The 24548-nt window shown below is 24.3% G+C and overlaps 3 protein-coding genes across 6 annotated transcripts; 2 read left to right on the forward strand and 1 right to left on the reverse strand.

Annotated features, from left to right (window-relative positions):
* Nucleotides 1-325: 325 nt before the first annotated feature.
* On the forward strand, nucleotides 326-3696 carry LOC112689001. 3 transcript variants are annotated; one of them, XR_003149096.1, is made up of 9 exons: nucleotides 326-481; nucleotides 565-663; nucleotides 882-944; nucleotides 1115-1251; nucleotides 1662-1925; nucleotides 2031-2262; nucleotides 2370-3343; nucleotides 3403-3487; nucleotides 3539-3696. XR_003149096.1 is itself a non-coding variant. In XM_025562485.1 (8 exons), exons 1-7 carry the CDS (start codon nucleotides 452-454, stop codon nucleotides 3336-3338), a joined length of 1794 nt encoding a protein of 597 aa, XP_025418270.1. In that variant the 5' UTR covers nucleotides 326-451; the 3' UTR covers nucleotides 3339-3343; nucleotides 3403-3696. The 3 variants fall into 3 exon arrangements, 1 of the variants encoding a protein (XP_025418270.1); XR_003149095.1 differs by having other exon boundaries at nucleotides 3550-3696; XM_025562485.1 differs by having other exon boundaries at nucleotides 3403-3696.
* Nucleotides 3697-5014: 1318 nt separating this feature from the next.
* Nucleotides 5015-11883, reverse strand: LOC112688932 (TBC1 domain family member 22B). The gene is given in 10 exon segments (XM_025562366.1): nucleotides 5015-5466; nucleotides 5524-5747; nucleotides 5812-5994; nucleotides 6263-6443; nucleotides 6527-6655; nucleotides 6859-7130; nucleotides 7495-7605; nucleotides 10835-10959; nucleotides 11064-11166; nucleotides 11358-11883. Coding segments are annotated over 10 exon segments (1476 nt in total). The 5' UTR covers nucleotides 11371-11883; the 3' UTR covers nucleotides 5015-5331.
* An 87-nt stretch (nucleotides 11884-11970) lies between these two features.
* LOC112688931 (striatin-interacting protein 1) lies at nucleotides 11971-24144 on the forward strand. Of its 2 annotated transcripts, none has more exons than XM_025562365.1 (16): nucleotides 11971-12527; nucleotides 14530-14713; nucleotides 15060-15176; nucleotides 17154-17315; nucleotides 17382-17503; nucleotides 17572-17735; nucleotides 17836-18000; nucleotides 18081-18220; nucleotides 21565-21906; nucleotides 21967-22083; nucleotides 22180-22307; nucleotides 22374-22601; nucleotides 22693-22864; nucleotides 22930-23134; nucleotides 23299-23393; nucleotides 23922-24144. In XM_025562365.1, exons 2-16 carry the CDS (start codon nucleotides 14633-14635, stop codon nucleotides 24081-24083), a joined length of 2400 nt encoding a protein of 799 aa, XP_025418150.1. In that variant the 5' UTR covers nucleotides 11971-12527; nucleotides 14530-14632; the 3' UTR covers nucleotides 24084-24144. The 2 variants fall into 2 exon arrangements, with proteins under 2 accessions (XP_025418150.1, XP_025418149.1); XM_025562364.1 differs by lacking the exon at nucleotides 11971-12527 and adding an exon at nucleotides 14331-14411 and having other exon boundaries at nucleotides 23922-24083.
* The last annotated feature ends 404 nt before the right edge of the window (nucleotides 24145-24548 follow it).

Genomic DNA, 24548 nt, shown 5'->3' on the forward strand with positions numbered 1-24548 from the left:
ACTTTTATTATCTACTTATAATTATGAATTAATAAGTCATTAATTAGTCACGAAATCCAATTTGTGATCTAATTCTACTTAGTATTTAGAAATAATCAGATAATCAAGGAATTATAATAATTATTTATATAAGGCGTTGTACTTTGATGATCATATGAAAACTTACCATTGACATAAGTTCCATTTTTACTAAAAATGGTTGAAAAAAAAATATCATATTAATTGACATCCAAAAATAATGAAATTTAATATATTTCTAATAATTTATGATACTGTACTGATAACTCCATTCGTACAGCCATTAGCTAATAACGAGATTACAATTTGTTATCTATCTTGATAAAACGAAATACCGAATATGGACATGAGTTCCAAGAAGAAATCACAAATTCAAATACTATTCAGAAGAATACGTAAAAAATACATTTAATCTAGGTACGGTATAATAAATATGGAAGTCGATGATGAAGATGTTATTGCCGTAAGTACTGAGAAATTGAATATTCGCTTTTATCCCTCGTCCATTTACTTATACATTTTATGCTGTGTTCATTAATGTTTCAGGGCAAAGAATTGCAAAAGTATTTAAATATTGTCGGACATTCAGATTTAGAATTTGATTCATGTAAACAAAATAACAATGAAAAGCTTTGTTTTTCTAAAGTAAGTCTGAAACCTCAATAGTAAAATTTAAGCACACTAACAAACAACTTTAATCAACAAATAACTATGTTTAAATAATAATGTAGTTTTTTTGACGAAAAAATTCTATGTTTATATCTTTAAAGAGTAAACTTGTTGTTTTATTTCACAAATTTATATTTTTTCCCTTGAACAATAATAAAAAAAAATCATTTATTTTTAATTTTACTTAATTGTAGGGTTATACAAGAGAATCAAAATGCATAAAAAAAATTGTCAGACCAGCTAAAAATCATATGAAAGTTAGTAATCTGCCAATTAATTTAAGTAAATTTAAAAGTTAAAACATATTTTTAACCATAAATATTGATTAATTAATATTAATATTGCTCTTAATTAATTGATTTTTACTTTTTTATAGACTATATATTATTTATTTTTTGTACTTCTGAGTTAACATTTTTTCTTTAAGGATTTTGAATTGTGTTTATCATTAATCAAGATAATATTAGAAAGTCAACTTATGTTTAAAGAAGATACATCATTCATTAGAGAGTTTATTCCATCAGATTATATTGAGTATCCAACATTTTTTACAAAACAAAATGGGTAAGTTATGATATTTCAAAAAAAAAATTAAAAATTGTTACTTTCTTAAAATATTTTATTTATTTACTATGAAAAAAAAATCTTTATCGAAGAATATTAAGTAATTGCTATTTAACATTTTTAATCTCCATACTTATTATAAATAAATAAATGAAATATGTATTTCAAAATTTTAATTCTATGTAGCAGTCATCTGGAAATAATTTCTATTAAAAGTTATCTTTATAAAGCAATTGCTACTAAATAATGGTGATTATTTGTGGTCCCTTGAATAGTAGTTATATGAATGTTTCACAGTTTCGTATATATATATTTATATATGTTTACATGTGTATGTATGTGTGTGTGTGTATATAATATTAATTAATTTATATTTGAAGAATATCTATTATAAGATTTTTAATTTTCAGCTTGAATCTTCTTTTATTGTCCATATTTTGTGGTGTTCTAAATGTATTTTTACCAAAATACTGTAATGAATGGACAGCAGTTGGAATATTATTTATGTGGTTGGGCTATGTGTTTATAGAAATATTATTTAGCTTAAATCATAATAGAATGATTAAAAAAACAATAATAAAAACTATTGAGTCAATGAAAAAATCATCGATGCTTATACAAAAAACTTCTAATTTCCTTCATGAGTGTAACAATCTTCACTCTCTCTATAATGGGTAATGACTTAATAAAAAACAATTAGAATTATAATGAAATTGATTATTTACTAACAAAATATCTAATTATTCTTTTTTATTGAATTTATATTATTCTTATTTTAGATATAATTACACGTATGCCAGTAAGAATGCTAATGCTTTCATATATTTACTTATGCCAGAATTGAAAAATCTACTTTTAACTGTTATGCAAGACTTGATCAATAATCTTATACATAATATATCGGAAATACATCAATTTTTTCCATTAAAAGATTCTATATCCAACATTGTATATTTATACCTTACGGACTGTAAAATAGATTTGGAAAATACATCTTTAGAAAATATAAATGTGAGTGGTATTGTTCTAATTATACTATCATGTATAATATTTAATTTACTTTATAATTTTGTTATAATATTAAAATAAATAATTATGTTTTTTCTATAATATTACAGAAAGCTAAGTACACTTATTTTTTATTGCAATCAGAATTTTTGAAACTGTCAGCATTATGTTTTTGTCCAGTACTATGGACACCCAACAGCTCTTCACAAATGAACCGTCTGATTGAAACTATTGAAGAAATTGAAAAGGTTTACTCAAATTCATATGATGTTTTATATGATGAATATAATATTTATTCACTATTTAAAAATAATAATATGAAACACGATAAGTATTCTGGTAAAGATACTAATACTTCAGATTTAAAATTAAAGATATGCAGTATTCGGCAATTCCTTCAGAACATGATGGTACATGTTAAGTTTATGGAAGACTCAATTGAAGATAACACCTCAACTCATTGCACTGATAATATAAATAGCACATTAAATGTTTTAGTGAAAGAAGTCAATATTTTTAATGAACTAATCTCAAAACTACAAATTTATTGTCTCAAGACATGTAATGATGACATGAAAGATAAAGTTAATTTGACTAATAATCAAATTGAAGTAGTTGATTATACAGAAAAAGAGACTATTGAACCAGATAAGGGAATTTGTAAAGATGAGTTATTTTTTGGTATTTCCGAAGAAGTAACTGAAATAATAGACAATAAATCCTGCAACGAGGAAATATTTGATAAATCCAACAATCATCATTTAATGTTAGAGTTAAAAGTGGCCCTCAAAAATAAGCAAGAAGAATGGAAACAACGAGAGGAAAAATTGATGGAAAAACATCCACTATTTAATGATTTATCAGAAGAAGAAAAGTGTGATGAAAAAAAATATATATACATAAATAAAGTTCGTAAAGTTGCATTAGACTTACCACCTGATGAGAGATTTCCTATACAATTGCCTTGTAAAAATTTTGCCGATGAAATTGCTATGGTTGCATGTAAATGGAATACAGAAATCAAAAGTTTTGGTGATGATTCAGACTCAGATATGTCAAGAAATTCAAACGATTCTTAAATAATGTAATTTCTAATATATTTCTTCCGTTTTATTTTTATTAACGACTTATTTTTATTTTTAGATTATTATGTTAAGAATAATAAACCAAGATGAGATAATGAAAGAATTATGTGAGAATTCAACAATTCTTAATGTTGTGGTGTTAAGTATGATATATCACTATTATCGACTGAAATATAATAAATAAATAAAAATAGATTTTATTTAGGTATAGTATGAAAATTCAAGACTGATTGTTTTAACTTCAAATTACTAGGACCGTTTAGTATGACTACTAGAGTATTAGTAAATATTTACAGCTAATATTTGTGTAATATTTAAAACTAAAATTATTAAATCAATGAACATAGTTCAATGTGTGTTAAAAATGTTTTCTTATGAATTATTTTGTAAGTATTAAAAAATTTAGTTTTATTACTAAAATTATTTATAATTTATGTGTTATATTAACAATTAAAAGTATTATTTTTTAAATAATTGTTTTATATTTTATAAATCAAGAACCTTGATGTCATCTGTAGAAATTACGTCACAAAACATTTCATAACTTGATTTAATGATAATAGATATAAAACTATTTTGCAGCAAGATTTTAGTATCAATGGACTGATGTATAATATATAAACTTTATAACCTTTAATATGAATTATAGTAAAAAAAAATTCTTATTAGTGAAAACTGATTTTTTGAACATACTGTGTCATCAGTTGCAAATTACCAAAAGAATGATCTTTGATACTTTCAACTATTCAATTTTATTTTTCGTTCTAAAAATATATTTTCACTCTTCCTTCTTTTTTCTTAGTACACAAATGAGCTCAGAATTAGTGTTTGCTTAGTCTAAATCATTCAAACTTCTATCTGATTAGGTACAAACATTTCTCTTTCCTCCGTGCTAAATTTAAATTTATCTCCAATTTAACCGTAACATTACCTATCGAACTGAGTCTTCACTTCTACAACCCATACTATTTTTGAAGTTTTATTAGGAAAAATCACAACTCTCTTTACCCTCAAATGTTTTACTCAACGGCAGAAATATTTTAAGGAATTTTCTGTGAGTGAAAAAAAATTATCCATGCATATAATCAGAATTGATAAAAATCAACATGAACAAACTATGAAAAATCTATAAGAAAAAAAATATCAGAGTTGGAAAATTTCTCAAACCTTAGAAACTACTAATACCATTCAAAATTGATACATGTAATACAATATTTTATGATTTTTATTGGTTTTCCACTGTAGATATTCTCATGATCAATATAATTAATGTTTCAACTTCAAAAAGTCAAATTATATGATTAACAAACAACAAAATCAAGCATAATAAATGACTACTAAATAAAATTATAAAATAATTAAAAATATCTAACATCATTGTCGCCCAGTAATTAAAGATATAATCTTTAGGCAACAAAAAATATTTACTAGGCAACTATTATGTTGCCTAGTATATTAGTTAAAATGTACAGCTCAACAGTGTTCAGTGTACACATAATAACACTCAATATTTTAAAATGTTAAAAACACTCATAATAAAATAATATTTTATTTGCTAATATTATGAATTAGTTCTTTTTTTTTTTTTTGTTCATAAAAACATAATTTGTTTTTATTAATAAATTTTTATTCTAATACCAATTAAATAATAATAATAATAATTATAATAATAGTAATGAAAAAATAAATTTATATATAGTATGCACATTCTGTGATAATAACCATCAAAACACCCTGTATTGGTGGGTGTACAATAACAATAAAAATAAAAAACAAGAATAAACTACATAACTTTGACATTTGTCAATAATGTATACACTTAACATTATCATTTATAATTATGAATTTTTATGTGTACAATAATGGTGGTTAAAATAAATAAATTTAACGGCAAAATAAGAAACAATAGTATATAATCATTTTCACTAATAAAAATAAATATGGATTGCGGTATCGATGTGCTACAAATAAATTTGTCATAAAATGATCATCTTTTTGTAGTCAAATGATTTGGGGCATCAGCAAATGTGAACTTCAATCGGTAAGCTTCAGCTACTAATAAACTGATATCTTTATCAGTCCAATTTTGTGTTTGCAAATTTTGTAACATTATCATAAGACCCTAAAATTTAGTCCAGTTAAAAATATTACATAAGGAACATTTTTAATGGTGCATTACCTGAAAATCTTTTTCTTCTAGTAATTCTTGCCGCCAGTGCAACAAAAATGCAGCACATACATAAAGCTGAAATGTAGCAAAACAATCAGACTCGGCTAGATATGTATCCCATAAACGTATAGAACACCTCAAAGGTAGTTCTCTTGTTAATAAATTATTCATCCATCTGAATGAAAATTGTAAGTAGTCAATTCCATGTTTCATCAAATGTTCATGCAATGTACCTTAATAATTCAAATATTAAAATGTCCATACTTAACAATTTATATATAAAAAAAATGTGTTTACCATCAATTCTTTGAATAAGTTCTTTTAGTTGGTTAACTTTATGCTGAATACCGAGCTGTGCGAAAATGTAATTATCTTGAATACCATCCAAAAATTTGGATAAACACCAAAATGAATCAGCTTCAAGAGAATCACGATTTTCTTTTGATAATGAACTTACATGAAGTGTTTCAATATTTGTGCCTTAACAAAAAAATGTATATAATTTAAAAAATAAAAATATTGTATGTAGCAATAATATTTTCTTCTAAAAATTATTAAAAAACAAACATTAATACATCCCCCGAGAGTATTCATTATTTTTCACTTCATGTATGATGCAATATACGAATAACAATCAAGTAACTATTACACCAATAATTTAAAATATTTACTGAACAAATAATATCAATTAAAACAAAAGCAAATTTAATAATAAATGTTTTTAATTAAATTAACAATTTTCTAGTACCTATAGGAAAATATTCTTGTAAAAAGACAATATAAAAAGGCGTAACTAAATCGTTCATGCCTTGAACATAACCAGATGCTGGATGTCTGATTGCCCAAATGAACAAAATCCTTTCAAACATTTCTTGCACTATAGTTTGTTGAAAAAGTGGAGTGCTCATACGTGGGATATCAATATGAATCTAAGAAAATAAAAAGAATGCAATAGATTAAGCTAAAATGTTAAAGAAATTAAAAATATTATCATATTTATTTTTAGACGAACCTGCCTATAAGTGTCTTTATACACTTCATCTTTATCTGTGTCATAATACTGTTTGAGGAGATTCGCGTACTCAATTCGCTTTCGTTCAAGTACTTGTTGTCTACGTTCAGAACTAGTTGGCAAATACCCCTATTCAATAAAATAATAACTTAGAAAATAATATGAAATTTATATTGTATTTTAAATAACAAATGGATCATTTATATTTTATTTTTTAATAAAAATTAAAACAACATTTTAAATGAGTCATTTTACTTACACTTCCATATTAATGTTTATAATTATTAATATTTAGTAATATTTTAAATAGGCTACAGTGACAATCAACTTACAGCTAATAGTCTCCAAGTCTTAGGACGCACTTCTACTGGTACACCGGACCAACTAAGTTTTTTCAAATCTTCTAGGTGTAATAACTTACTTTCAAGTAACATCTGGAATTTTATTAATTTGTTGGAATCGACATCAGCATCTTTAATATAAAAATATTTATTATACTCATAGAGTGCTTTAAATCATATTTGTGCCACAACTTACTGGAAAAAATTCACTCTATTTTCTTTATTAGTTTCTTTATTAGTTTGTGAACTGGATTCTTTTTTTGCTACAATCAATTAATATATAATAATCATTATAAAATATCAATTCACATAAGCATTTATACATATTATAAACAAATAATTTATAGAACAAATAAACATTTAATTTATTTTATTTCAATTTCTACAGATAAAATATTGTGACCCTCTGGTGATATTCATATGAGGGTTTAGTAACCAGTTATCAATGCTTAAAGGATATTTTTGTAGGTATAATACAATTTTAATTCTTTACATAAATTTAATATTTATAGTGACAATAAGGTGTACATACACAATTTTGCAAAAAATAAAAAGTATAAATTATGTAAAGTTAACAAGTACAATTTTATATTGTAACAGTAAAAAATCTAAAATAATAAGACTTACAATCAGGATTGGAATAGGTTTTTGATTTATGGATTTCCTCTATTGAAGCCTTATGATTATTAATTACATTGACAGCAGCAGAATGGGCCACACGCTTCGATATTTTCACGTCTGAAAATTCAATGATTTGAAAACCCAAAATAAAATTAGAGATTTAAATAATATTACTAATTGACAACATAAACAGTATGCTAATAAATAAACAGACATAGTTTTACTAACAAAATTTTAAATTTCTAATGAGGAAAAATTTTATGTGACCAAAAAGAATTAATTATTATAAAAAAAAATAAATACTGTAGTACCTTTACTGGGAAGTACATTGTCAAATTTGCCATTTTATTTTTATTTACATTTATCTATTTATTTTTATTAATTATTCTTATTGTTTCTGCATTGTAACGGATAGAATAAAAATAAATTTTAAATATAAAAAATAAAATAATAGATTTATTTTACTAAAAATTTAGAAATATTTTAATTTATGAAGTAATAATTTGTAATCTAAAATATAAAAACATCAGCTTATTATTTAAAAGTATATATGGTAAGTTATAGGTGGATATAAACTATTATTGCGAACTTGTCTATACTGAAAAACAACTGAATATTATAAACCAAAATCAATTGTAATAGATAATAAATAATTGGACAGTAAATATCTATGAAAATTTAATCTCAACTAAATTAAAAATGATTTACATTACTATAGAATATTTATAATAGGTTATAAACAAAATGTATGGTAAATGGTAAAGCAAAAATACTATTATTTACCTAGCTATTATTTATTATACATTATTTTTTATAAAATTTTAGTTATAAATTATAGTTAAATGATAACTGATTAAAAACATTTTAAATTACATGCCTAACTAATTAAAATGATTATTAATTATTATTATTACTATTATTAATGATATAATTTATTTATACAAGCCTAACTGATTAAATAAATAACATATTAGTACCTCAATATATTCAAGTGAAAAATATGAGTATAACTTGTTAAAAAAGTAAATATATATATATTATTTTTTTTACTTAGTAAATATTCAAAAATATAAAAATGCTAGTAAAATAGATAAAAATGTAGGTATTTTAAAATGTATAATGAATTATATAGTTGAAAATGATAATATAATAGACTTTTTCATTCAAATAAAACTACATTTTGAATACACTTATTACCTTAAATTTGTTTTATTTTTATGCACAAACTAATATTAAAATCAAAAAAAAAATTTATTTAGGTATTTTATACAAATATATGAAAAAGATAAAGATAAAATTTGAAAAAAGTTTGCAAAATTAAAATATAGACTTTGTAAATCATATTTGATTACTATTTATTACTATTGACCAAAATAATTAATACATAAAAAAAATATGTGAATTTATAAACACTGCTTTTTAATCATAAATTAGTGACCATTTTTTTAATGATAATATTAGTTGTACTAATATATTATTATATATTTTCATTCAATATACTAATTCATAAATAATATTTTGTTTTTATTGATAGTTATATCACAAAAAATATACATTTTTAAATTTTCAGAGATAATAAAATTATATAAAACACTGAGTCTAGTTTAAACTTAATATATTAAATATATTTTTTCAAAATATATACATTTTATTTGATTTTTAAAACATAATCATAGCAATTATCAATATTAGTTTAAATCATTATTTAAGTTTTTAATTGATCATTTAACAATATAGATAACAAAAGCCATTCATTATTCTTAAATTATTCAAGATAATGCAGTTTTAATACAATACAGTTGATTACAACACATTTTTACCTACTTTTTTTGTCATGATTGAGCATACTCAATATTTATAAGTACTTAGTAAGTTTCCAAACTTTTTTTGTTACATTGCATAAAAAAATGAACAATAAAATTATTATTATAATTTTTTTTACATATTTATTAAATTAAAATAATATTTTCATATACTTAATGAAATAAAAAATGCAAATCATAATATTCGTGTTATAATTATTTCAGCTGGGCTTATAGATGAGAACTATCTCACATTTTCATGTTAATCATAAATAATATTTAATAATTAAATTATAAGATAAATTACATTGAACAATCTATATAGAAAAACTTTGGAAATAACAACACTTTCTTAAGAATTACGATTGCCGTCAATATAATATACAATATACTATTCCTCAATTTAACTGATATACTGTTCTGAGTTTGTGTTATGTCAATTTTTTTTTTTTTTATTTTAAACTTTAAAGTATTTAAAAAAACATTGAATTTTATAATGTCTGAAAGGTATGAAGGTCGCGTATAACTTGAATAAATACTATTGTATTTGACAATAAAAGAGAATTAATACATAAAGAGGTAAGATGATTTTTATTTGATTTTAAAAACAGACATAAATATGAGTATATTAATTTTATAATCAATATAATATAAATATAATTGTAATATGTATTTAATTTTTTAAAATTTGTAAAACGACAATATCAAACAAAATTATATTCAATAGTGATGTTTTCCTTTGTTATAAGAGAAGTGTAATCAATTTTGTACATAAAAAGTAAAAACATACTCAATAATGTTTTATTGGGCAGTTTAGGACATTTGAATTTAGATGAATATGGTTATATTATAGTTAGTTTGTAAAAGAATGACTTTGTTACTATAACCCTGATAATCATCTGTTTGGAAGCTGTTAAAATAATATGTCAGAAAAAGTGAAATTCAAATGGCATAACTTCAGTTAAGTCAATAAATAATTTTAAATTCAAAAATTTTAAGTCGTAAATGTACTTAAAATTCAATTAATATACATAAATGATTTCTAGAATGTTTATAGTTATAATACTCAAAGTGTAGAAATTTTCCAACTTTCAAATTGCTATGTTGAAAAGTTGATAAAATTAACATAAGCTCTTTCTACCCAGGACCAAAAAATTATTTTTATGAATATATCATTTTTACAAATTACAGGTACATCTGATAAATTAATAAAATCTATGTTTGCAGAGTTCATGAAGGATACATTTTACAAGAATTCAATAAATGACATCCTATAACTGAGAAATTTATTGATTTTTGAAAATAATAATAAAATATGAAACTAATTGAACCAAATGCATTTTGATAATATTAAATTAATTAAAACCTTAAGTGATTTTTTTTTATGTTTCAGACTATCAATGTAAAAAAGTTGAATCCATTTAAAAAATATGAAAAAAACTTTTTCAGTTTTAAAGGTATCTTATTTATAAACAACAATTTTTACAAATTAATATAAGTTTTATTATTTTTTATTGAACCTAAAAAATTAAATAATATTTTACCAGATATACGTAGTATTTCATCCTCAGTTTCAATTTCCCATGCATCACTAACACTTTCTTGAAAATCATCAAATGATGTTGATGCAGATGACGATACAGATTTGCTTTCTTTCTTAGGACTTGCTCTATAGTAAAATTAAAATAAAAATAAATAAAGCATAAGTATTTATGAACAATTAAATATATATATAAACAATTATATGATCTACAAGTTGAATGTAACAAGTACCTTCCAGGAAGATTTCTAATATTTTTCTTCCAAAATGAATTCTTGAGATTCATGTCATTATCATTGGCATATTTCTGCGCATGATCACCCATCTCCGAAATATCTAAACGCATGAACGTTACTTCGTTAGGAACTGTGCTTATATTCACATAAAATGACGGTGAAGACCGATCATACCTAGAAATAATATTTAAAAGTGATGAATATTATTAGTGCTGTAACCAATTACTTAAGTAGTAGATGGTGATAGTGGTGATTGCAATGGTCGCAGTAGTTATTGTCGTCTATGCTCACCTATATCGAACATTGCATTATTGTCACTAGGACTCAAAATCGACCGTACACGTCTAGATTTGGGACAATAACAGTAGTGGTAGTAGCAGCAGCAGCAGCAGCAGCAGCAGCAGCAGCAGCAACAGCAGCAACGGCAAGGGTCAGAGGCACTGGAGAGGAGCGAGTTCGCGTCTATTATGGTCGCGTTTCACGAAACATTCAAGCGAGGCGACTTGACTTCTGAATATGTATTTCACGTTTAAACCTGTCAACGGACACAATAGTTCGCCAGCTAACGTTAACGATTGCGGTTCAAACAGAAAAGCGGTGGTAGCAGCTCAAGGAATCGAGATACACCATTGACAGTGACATGGGGAGACGACCGGCGGCCGACGAGAACGGCACGTACTACGCGAGTAACGGTACACTGGCCCTAGGCAGTAGTGGACACTTAGTAGGTCGCCGTTGCCGCAGTAATCGCCCGTCGGACGACAATGAATGATAGTGTGGCACGACGGTGACGTCACACGGTTATCACGTCCGACCGCAACGCCGGTGGACGGTTCGCACCGGCTGCTTGCGTTGCCCACCGCCGACGCCGTCGCGCGCGCGCTTGTCATCGCCGCGCCCGTCCGTCCGACCAGTTCACCTTGGTTCGCGGGGCGAAAAGTTTTTTGTCATTTTTAATCACTCCCTTCCGCACCGTTCCCCTCACACCATGGCTGTAAATCCGAGGCGCACGGTTATAGGTAGAATGTTATCACAGTTTGCGCGAACGATGCAATGCAAGCCGTGATATAATGCATATGCGTATTATGTGGCGGTCACCAATAAACGCTATCACGTCAAACGATTCCCATCTCGAAACTCGTCGCGTGCTGCGTTCTGTTAAAGTATGCGCTTAAATGTTTAATGTGTTAAACGTCCACACGCGCATAAGGACTGTATGGATTACACGTATTACAACGGTACAATACAACACATAATTACGTCGGATCATTAATTATTCCGATGCACGATTGGCGACTGCGGACAGTGAATTATTTTATGGACCAGTGGAACGTGTTCATTTTGATCTATTTCAAGATAATTAATAACAATTAATGCATACACAAATGTGATATAAAATAATATGTACATTTTTGGACCATGTAATCTCTGATACGTTGGCAGATATATAATATTTCCATGGTAAATTGATACATATTTTTGGTCAAATGTCAAGGGTTTTACTTAAAATTACCATGGGATAAGAATATGAAATTGAAAGACGTTATATAATACTTTTTATTTCTGTCTGATATTTTTAACATATGTAGCAACTATACATTAAACGGTACCCATTCAGTAAATAAAATCAAAAGGTTTTACTTTTTTTTTTTTTTTTATATAGCGTATTAAAGTCTTACAGTTGAAGTTCAAAAAACTGATTGACTATAAAATATTACCTTTAATGACTATAGTTATAAGTAATTTATATTTTTAGTAAAATCATGTGTTTTACATATTTTTTTTTTACAGTGATGTATAAAGTTGTAGTTTAGTGGCATTAACATAATAATGAATACTTATTAGTAATCATAAGTCAAATTCATGTACAATTATCTTATTCATCACTGATTAGTATTAATATTAGATTAAGACTTAAGGTTATTATACTATCTTGTAGATGCATAGAATTTCAAAGCTAATTTTTTCTTCATTTTTATTTTAATTTGATTTTTAGTGTTATTCTAAATATTTTATGTTTATTTATTTATTTTAAACCCTTCAATTAATTACATTTTTGTTATTAAAATGAACAAATTAGTTTTTTTAATAACACTAATAATAAATATCTAACTAATTATCGGGAAGTTAAGTTAGGGAATATTAAGTAATAATAAGTAATAACAATAATCAATATGACAATTTTGTTTTACAACTTCATTATAATAACTGGTTAAAGGTGGTGCACATGTCCACTAAAATTATACAAGTACAGTAGCTAAGTAGTACATACCTATATATTTCTAAAACTTAAAAAATTGTTATGGTATAAATAATGGAGGGTTTTATATTATATTGCACTATGATTTAATAATTTAAATTTAATTGTATTTAATTCTATACTAATTTATTATACTTTAGTTAAATTTTAGCTTTATTAAGTATATAATATTATAATGATAATTATAATTCTTTACATTTTCAATGTACCTGTATTAAATAATAAAGTTTGACTTAAGTTAAACAAATACAACACAGTATTTACTGAATATTACTGATTTATTTTACTTAAAAAATTTTTTTAACATCATAGCGAATATATATTAATTTTAATAGGTAATTTCTCTAAACTAAATCATTTTATTTTTAGTGGACGTGTATTGTTTTCGAGACTAAATATTAAAGGGGAAAAATATTGTACAATGTAAAGCAATAAATCACCAATTGTATTATTTATTTTATAGTAAACTGTTTTTAACTATTTTTCGTTTTATTGAAGAACATGTACAGTAGGTATCTACTTATTATTTAGTGAAATCTAAGCTAAAAATAACCAAGCCTTGTTAATCCATGATATTTAACGCATAAACAACAATTTCGTAATCTTTTTACGACCGTTGATTAGTGATTAAAAATAATTCGTATATTTAATCAATGATAGAATATTGTGTTTTTATCACCGTTGTAGATAATTAAATAATATAATTCAACTATTACTACATTGTCGAAATCGTAGTTTTTATGCTGTCCATAATCTAACTTCTCTACAAATAAAATATTATGATATTTCTTTACAAATTTATATTTTTAGGATTTAGGAGATACCATTGATCACATTTTTATTTATCCTAGTCTGTGATATACTATGGGAGCATGATGGATATATATATACACACCTTGTATGGGAGTTATACTCTTAACATATTGATAAGTGTTGTTTACATGAATTAAGATAATATTAGATACTATCTTAATTCATGGTTGTTAACAATAATATTGATAACAGTTTTTTTTTAATAATAATAGTATAATGATCGAAGTGTCCAATATATTAACAAGTTTTAATTTTATTAATATGTACTGAAGGTAATAGGATACAACATATTCGTCAATAATTTTTATGTTTTCTAAAGTTTTTTTTTCAAAAAGAATTAATCTGGATACTAATTTGGATAATTTTTTTTTGTTCTGTTTGGTGTTATAGTACAGTTAAGATGAAACCAATCTTTTGGACGAGAACTTGATTATGCGTATAACAATATTCATAAATTATAATTAACATTTGCGATTTATGTATCTTTGTTACAATGGATGTTTTTAATATAAAACGAACTACTCCAAAGTTAAAAGAATCGATGGCAAATAGAAAACAGAAACAGGATTCCGAAGTAAGATGCTTATATTTTGAATTGTTTATTTACTTAATTTCATATTATAACAATAATATATTAACTGAATCGATGATTGCAAAAAACGTCTTGAGTCACATATAAGTTGAGATATTATTAAACATAAAATATTCATGTGTTTCTATGCGTTCAGTATAAAAATGTCTTTATTTATACTATTTTTTCAGATAAATTAATAATAATAATCAGTTATTCTACATTCAACAAAGAAACACATGAATAGTGTATGTTTTTACTAATATCTTAATTTCATAAAATATGTGCCTCATGGTGTTTCTATAATCATTAATTCAACTGTTGTCTATTGTAAACTTCAATGTTTCAGGAAGAATCCGACTGTCCTGATCTTGAATATAATTATGGAGATACTGATACACATCTTTGTGAAATGGCAGAGTTGTATAGTTACTCTGAGTTGGAAGATTATCAAACCAATATTCAGGTAATTGAAGTAGTGAAATTTGTTGCTGATAATTATCAAAATTGTTTATTTGATAATAGCTTATGATTGTATGTATATATATGTTACTGACAATATGGATAATCCGATATTTGCAGAAAGTCTAGGCATTATATAAAATGATAAAAATCACTCAGCAATATACATAATACGAGCTTTGCCTAGATATTATGTATAGTTCCAAATGTGGAGTAGGCAATGTGATGAAAATAAACAAAATTGGGCATCGCCTATTACCAATGACTTTACTTATCGTTTATCATAAATGTGTGTGCACAATTTAACACAATAAATATTATGATTCTTTTACTACTATAATAATAATTCTGAGGTACAATATTGAACGTACTAATAATTGTATTACAATATCGTCATTTTCATGTCTGGTGTTGCAACTATGGACACAATTTATTTAAAGTCAAATTTTATAATAAACTACAAAAATTTTTTAACAATTTGACCGTTAATACTTGTTTTTTATCTGATGAACAGTATAATGAGTTGATAAAAATTCAATGAACAAGAATTGGCCAAGGATTTTTAAAATGTGTTTGTAAGTCCAAGTGTCAAAATAAAAAGTGTATTTGCCTTAAAAATAACATTTTATGCACTTCAAAATGTCACTTTTCTACAACATGTTATAATAAGTAAATAGTAGTCTAAGTAAAATATTTATATAATAGTAATAATATAATAATAGATAAAAATTAAATTTTGTCTGTAATATGAGTAAAAATATATAATAATTATAAGAATCTTAATGTAATATAACATAATAAAATATTTTTTACTTTATCCAAAAAAAATTTGGAATTTTCCATAATTCTTAGGTATTTTATAAAATACCTAGGTTATATGTAAAATAATATTGAAAATCATATATTTTATTAACATTACCTAAAATAGGTCAGCAATTTGCATAAACCTGAATTATTCATATTGTTGGTAAGACACACACACACACACGTATACATATATATATTATATTATATTATATTTATATAATATTAAATTATATGATTTATATATATGTACAGAGAACCTCGATTATCTGGAGTAAATGTGCGTAATATAAAAATATGTTCTTCCAACCTAATAAAACTTTTCAGGCGAAACATTTTTGATAGATAGAATGAGACAAATTTATTTTGGAAGAGTGAGCACGGTTAATTGTGAACACTGATAATCGAGGTTCCTCTGTATATACAATCAACTCACGATATAACGAATTTCATGGGACCGAGCAAAAAGTTTGTTGCATCGAAATTCATTATATCAAAAGCATAAGTCAAAAAAAATTGTTTAAACAATATTTAAAAGAAAATTTAGATTTTATTATATTTTATAATTACATACCTACATACTTATTTATTTTTTTAAAAAATCAGTAATTTTTTCTTATTGTGTGTATCCACTTGCTCTTGCGCGATTAATAGTGTTTTCCAAATTTAGAATATTACAAAATACACTGTCATCAATATCATGTGTTTATAAAACATTTAAGACGGTGCGGAGACCTAATTTTGCTTCATTCGAGCTTACGGGGAATCTTCAGAACACTCTTCTTCGTTATCAGCTTTATTCAAAATCTCATCGTCATTGAGAACTCCACAGATAGCCAAATCTTTGTCGATAGCAAAAAATGTATATTTATATTTAACAGACGTGTATCATATAAACGATACATGAACATTATCTTATCGCATAATAATAGCCCAAAAAAACTCGTAAAACGTGGAGTATCAACCTCCAAAATTGTAAAAATTCGATAGATTGCGTGAACTTTAACCAAAAAATCTTCGTTATATCGAGGGGACCAAAATACATTTCATTTTTCGTTATATCACGGGTCCAACAGTTTTATACTTTATATCTAGGTTTTCGTTCTATTGAACTTCGTTATACCACGAGTTGACTGTATATGCATATAGTTTTTAAGACAATCTATATTTTATTTAGGAATTTGAAAAAATAATGTTAGCATTGGACCTTAAACCATCTTGGCATAATTTGAGTGTAGAAAATAAAAACTTAGTTGCATCTAGATTACTTGATTTGTTGGAAGTATCAGATAAGACAAAGCGGATAAATGCTGCAAGATGTGTATTATATTTGTTGCAAGTAAGTATTTTTTTTTTTTACACATTGTAAATAAATCACTATTGAACTGAACCATGTTATCTTTAGGGATGTTGGGCTGAATGTCAGTCAGACAAAGATCAGCAGGCGAATGCCAAAGAAAATGTACTATTTTTATATAAATTTGGTGTTTATAATATATTTTTAAATCTTTTGAACATGGAAATTGAGTAAGAAATATATTAAATTTGAGATATTCCAAAATTAAATTTGAAATTCAAAATAATTTTTTTTTTAGATCTGTACAGTTTCATAGGAAAACTCAAATTAATTGTACTGACTCTACAAATTTGAGAATAATTTTGAATGTGTTATATACATTTGTTGAAGTATTAAGAGTATCTGAATTTGAACCAGGTGCTGAATTTAAGGAATTTAGAGAAAATCTATTATTAGAAATAGGTAACAAAAAAATATAATGTATTTTTTGAAATTATTGTTTTATAAGTATCTATTAAATTAGAAAAAAAGATATTTAATTTAATTTTTTGAAACTTTAAAGGATTACCTTATTCAGAAGACCATATAATAGTAAAACTATTGGGAATGATAACTAGATTTTGTAGTGGATTGGCATCATATTATCCAATGAAAAAAGTTTTATTATTACTGTGGAAGTTGATTCTAGTTTTACTTGGTGGAATGGACACATTGTCAAATTTAAAAAGTATTGACAATAGTATATATTTAATTATATAATATATGTTATAAAAGATAGAGCAATAAAAATAAATCAATCTTTGTTAGATGAATATCGAAAAAATGTTGATTTACCTGAACTACAAGAAGATCCAATTGAAATAATCAAAACAATGAGATCATCTTCACCACCACCAAGTTCTACAGATGTAATAAATGCACAAAAACGTGGCACCCGTCAAAAGAGGGTAAGAAAATCAATATTTATTTTTAGCTTAATTTTATAATGATGGGAGATAGATTTATTATTAATACTATTTTAAAAATGCTTTTGGACGTTTTTAATTTGCATTAAATAATATTCATCTTTATATATTTAGATGGAATTAGTATAAAACAAATGAAATTTAATTGAATAAACAAAATAAAAATAATTTAAATACAAAATCAAGTACTTTTTTCAAGTACGATACATCATTCTTGTAAACAAGTTTTTTTTTTACTCGGCACATATCAATTTTTTATCCTTTCAGTACAAAATGATATTATATTATTTACAGTTTTAATGAATCCATACTAAAACACCATAATTTGTTTGAAAATAATATTTTATTTTTATAAGTTATTAAAAATAATTTTGATGGTTATAACATTTTACACTCTTCAATAGTAAGAATTATTATTATTAAAATTATTTTATTACAACTTCTATGTTGACAATAATAGACAGAAAAAAAACTAAGAATATCTTTTAAAGTCATAATTATATTGATAGATTAATTTATTAAAATCATCTCAGTAGTTAAGTTCTATAGGACAAAATACTTGTATTGATTTTACATTTATTAAAATAATTACAATTTATGCTATGAAAACATGAAAAATGTGTAAATGAATATTTGTAATTTTTTTTTTTCATTTTTAAGGGTTGGTACTATAAATAATTATTATTTTAAATGCTTAATATGGTGATCATTTTTGTGATTATGACCAATTAGATTAAATTTAACTGTATTGTCTTTGAACTTTATTTCATTTATTTGTGAATAAATTAAAGACAAAATTATATATTAACATTTCTTAGATGGCGTATAATTTAAATGCATTATCATGTCAATTTACTGCTGATTCTACTTCCCTTAGCTATTGTGAAGAGGTAAGTTTAGACTTTACTGATTCTGTCATTGCCATTGGAAATTGCAACACAGATGTGTGATCCTCTTTTTTTGTGCTGTTTCGTTAATGTTATGTTGTGTATATTTGTACACTTGCACTATCAATAATGGTAGATATTTCATACCTAATTCATTAATCATTGTGAGTTATTATAATGTGTACTTTTTCATTCAATTGAATTTGTCATACAATTAAGTAATCAAGAATTATGAGTTATTTGACTCATGTATATTTTTTATTAAATAAAAATTATTAAAATGTGTTGCTTGACTCTCAAATTCATTCAATATATATTTTTAGTGTAATAACTAATATCTTGATAAGACTGTAGATAAATGTTTGTACCAAATTGTGATTGTTTTATCATCTGTACATCACAGAAATCTCTGTATTCATAAATAAACCATTAGTGTAAATGTTTTAAATACAATCAATATTAGCTAACATCTATATCAGTTTACTATTAATCTAAAGACTGATTAAGTTAAACAATTTCTAGCTATAAATAAATATTACTGATTTCACAACAATTTAATTCAATGTATATGACCTTAATTAAGAATCATTTTTAAAATTGCACAATTTTGATTATTTTCACATGTATACCATACACTAAAATATGGCTAATATAATAAAGGACATTTTTAAATTAGTATATTTTTTATTTGTTATTGTTTACTTCCCAAATAGTTGGGAGAAAGACGAAAAAGAAGATTGTTTACTTTTGAAGTATTTACATTCTGTTTATTTAATTATTTACTATGTAAATTATACAATTCAAATTCAAATTTTTTATTTATTATTAAATTATAATTTATATTTAAGATTATTAAGAACTATTATAGGAGAATCAAATTTAATAACAAAGATGCTATGTATTAATTTTAATCACATTTTTATCTATAATTCGCAATAAGATATATTTTGAATATTAATTGTGCCCTATAACAATTTATGTACTAAAATTATGTACTTGTTAAATTAATCATCTTATTATTTTTATAATACAGTCAATTCTATATATAATGAATTTCAAGAAACTAACAAAAAGTTTGTTACATCAAAATTTATTGTATCAAAATCATAAATTAACAAAAAAAGTTTAAATGAGATTTAAAAAAAATTTAGATTTTTATAATTACATACATATATATTAGATATTATTACATATTTTATTAGATACATACATATATACATGAATTATTATTTATTAACTAATTACATTTTGTTTGCTTATTACGTACATATATATTTATTTATTTTTTTATATCTGTTATTGTTGTTTGTGTGTAGCCACTTGCGCTTACACGATCAATAGTGTTGTCCAAACTTAAAATTTTACAAAATGCACTGTTGTTTTGTGTAATATCATGAACTTATCTTATTGCATAATAATACCTAACTGATACAAATTCATAAAATTCGTTATATCAAGCTCCAAAATTGTAAAAATTCATTATATTGTGAGAGCTTTGACCAAAAAAAAAACTTCGTTATATCAAGGGGACAAAAATACATTTAATTTTTCATTATATCACGAGATTATCAAGGGATCAATAGTTTTATTCATTATATTGAGATTTTTGTTATACCACAAGTTGAATGTAGTTAATTTGATAGAAGGATGGTTAACATAAGTTATTTATATACAAGTTATTTTAAAAAAAATCATAAACATAGCTTATGATACTCCACTAGTGTAGTGTTCCAATTTAATCTGTATATTTATATTATAGAGTTTGGGTTCATATAGAGTTCATATGCTTATTACGTTTGGGATAATAATATATTAGAAATTCTTTCTGCTTATTTACATAAAAATATTTATGTAAATATTTAATCTAAATTATAAATTGTACAGAATGACAGTATTTAATCCATTAATAAATCTACCTAAAAATTAGAAAAAAAATTGTGACTGAGAATTGGTATATTAGACTATAATTTTTGGGTATTTAAGTTCTTAGATCCAGTTGTTCTATTCTATAATATTAATAAACTTAAAATAATTTAATTAAATAAGTAAAGCATAAATAAAAAATTATTATGTATCAATTTGATTTTATATAAATAATGTTACTATTCAAATTTTGGCTATAAGTCTTGAATCAATAATAAAGAGGGACATGCCCTAATATTTTAAATTTATTATATGTTTTGCACATCATCTATTTAATATTGTTTTAATAAAAGCTTACTTATAAAATTAATATAAGGATTTATTTAATCTTCAATAAACAATAATACGTTTTATGTCCAGCTTTCTGTGAAAAAAATTTAAACTAAGTTAGCATCTATAGCTTGTATACTAGTATTACACAAATATTTTGTATGTACAATGTACATAGTATTATTTCAACATCTAATTATACATCTAATAAGTAAAATTATTAATTTTTTTTTTTTTTAATCTTAGGGCTTAATAAAACAAAGTTCATTAGATGAATCACTTGTGGTCATGGATTTGTCATACCAAAATGATGAAGACTTGCAAGATTATGAAGATCAGCAGTTAGGAATGGATGATATTTCTAGTATGAAAAATATTCAAGAAATAAATGATTATCGACCACAGACTCCACCTACCCCATTAGTGATAAAAGGCCTACCATGGATACCTAAAGTACGTCATAAAGATTTAGATTTCTTTTTGAATCTAACAAGAATTAAATTTCTTGGTTTAAAATTGGATAATGATATCGAAACACTAATTGGCCTACCTGATCCAATACATGAGAGTGTGTCTATTTTCAAACAAGTAATTTTTTAAAAACTTTTCATGTTCAATATTCATATTAATTTAATTACAATATTTCAGTATATGTATACATCTTTAGCTGACTATCAAATAAAAAAAGAAGAAATAATTCAAAGAAGCCCATTAGTTATGGGCGAAGATGATGTTAAACAGACTCCTGCAGAAGTTTTGTATCAGGTTAGTTGGTAACATTTTTCGGATTAATTAATAATAATTAAAAAAAAATACCAACTAAATAATTAAATTGGAATTTAAAATATAATAATAATATAGGCAATGCTACCAAATTTACCTCAGCATATGATTGCACTATTGAAAATATTATTAGCTGCTTCACCTACATCAAAAGCTAAAAGTGATTCAATCAATATTGTTGCGGATATATTACCAGTTGATGTACCGTATGTAACAAAACCATAATTCTGTATATTTCTTATTAATCATAAATTTAATATTTCGCTCTTTAGAATGTCATTTTCAGAATCAGTTAAATTAGAAACTGATATTAACAGACAAAAAGAAATTGTAGTAAAAGCTATTAGTGGTATTTTACTTCTTCTCCTAAAACATTTTAAAGCCAATCACATATATCAGTTTGAATTCATCTCTCAACATCTTGTATTTGCAAACTGCATACCTCTCGTTATAAAATTTCTTAATCAAAATCTTGTTTCATATGTATCATCTAAGAATACGTAAGTAATCAAACTAAGATGTTTATACATATAATCATTATAGGTTGCTGTTACTTTATAATAAATATTTTTTTGTGAATTATGATGGTAGGATTCCAATATTAGATTTTCCAACATGTGTTATTGGCGATGGTCCCGATCTTTCGTTAGATAACATTGAGGTAGGAGAGTTTCCATTATGTTCCTGGAGAAATGTTTATTCTTGTATCAATTTACTGAGAGTTTTGAATAAAATAACAAAATGGAAACACTCAAGAATCATGGTACTATAATATATTAATATTTCATTTCATGATTTTAAATTAAAAATTTTTTCATCCATATGTAGATGTTGGTTATATTTAAGTCGGCTCCAATATTAAAAAAGTCATTAAAAGTTCGACATGCCATGATGCAACTTTATATTTTAAAACTATTAAAAATGCAAGCAAAATACTTGGGTAGGGCATGGCGCAAATCCAATATGAAAACTATGAGTACAATATATCAAAAAGTTCGACATAGGTTAAATGATGATTGGGCATATGGAAATGGTAATTATTTTAATAAATTACATTTTAAAATTACCTTTTATTTTATTGTGTACTAATTAGATGAATAAAAATGTATTGTAAGTCATTGATAACTTTTTGTACATCACATAAAAATTTCTTATTCATCAAATTAAAGTTTCATCTTTGATAACTGTTTTCTTTAGATCTTGAAGCACGCCCAACAGACTTTCAAATCGAAGAACGATGTTTGAGATCTGCAGTAGATAAGTTCAATGCCAGACGATATTCTCAACAATATGTAAGTCTATGTTCATTATATAATCATACAATAATGATACAGTATATGTTATTGAAGTTTAATACTAACTTTCTCTCTTTTGTTTTTAAATTTCAAGTTATTAAAATAAATCATGACCCAACAATGTCTATTTATGTTCCATTATATTTTTATATTTATCATCTTTTATTTTTGGAAAACTTTTATAATATTACATCTTCTTAATGTATGAAATTTATTTTTAAAAAATTTAAAATTAAACATATCATTTGAACTATTCAATTATTTAACTCCATAAAATTGTAATATTTTTTGTAATATTACGTTTTTTTACTATTTCATATTAATAGCTTATTATTAGAAATATATCCCTTAATCAAGAAATTTTACATTTTAATTCATACTCAAAATATGATTTATGAATGAGAAAACAAACTTAATAATACTGAACATTGTTTATCTTAAAATTACTACTATTAAAATAAATTTTATAGAAAATGTTACGTCTTATGAATATGATCTTACTTATAATTTGATATCCAATTGTAGGATGATGAATTTACACCAAGTGATTTCTCAATTAATAGTGCTTTGGGTAAGCCATTTAATTTATCAAATGAGTTTAAACAACATTACCAGATTTGGTTGGACCAAGAAGTGTTTCAAAACAATATTGATTGGAATGCATTGCTCACTGATTTTGAAATTTAAACTTCAAAAAATATATAATTATAACATTTACTTAAGTTTGTATATGTAAAAGTATTTAAATTTTCTGCCATTTTAATTATGTGATAAATTATAGACACAGTTTCATTTTATTTAAAGTAAACCATATTTTCTTAAATGAAAATATACCAAATTGTGTTTAATGAATATGAATGTGATGCTCCTCTATAGAAAATATTGGAGATTATATATGATTGTAAACAAAAGTTATAATGCAAAAAATAATTTTAATCGTAATTAATTATTAGTTTTCACTAAGCAATAATTTATTAAAAGTTAGTTAAATTGAAATTTATAGTTTTTCTGTACAATTTTCAAATTTAATGATATCTATTTTATCCAAAATAGTGGTATCGTAAAATATTTTCAAGTTCATGTAATAGAACTTATATTCAATATATTATTGAAAATAATTTAAAAATTTTAATAATTTTTTGGTGTTTCATT

The sequence above is a fragment of the Sipha flava genome, unplaced genomic scaffold, assembly GCF_003268045.1.
Source record: "Sipha flava isolate LNK unplaced genomic scaffold, YSA_version1 41_pilon_pilon, whole genome shotgun sequence".
In the NCBI taxonomy this organism is placed as follows: Eukaryota; Metazoa; Arthropoda; class Insecta; order Hemiptera; family Aphididae; genus Sipha; species Sipha flava.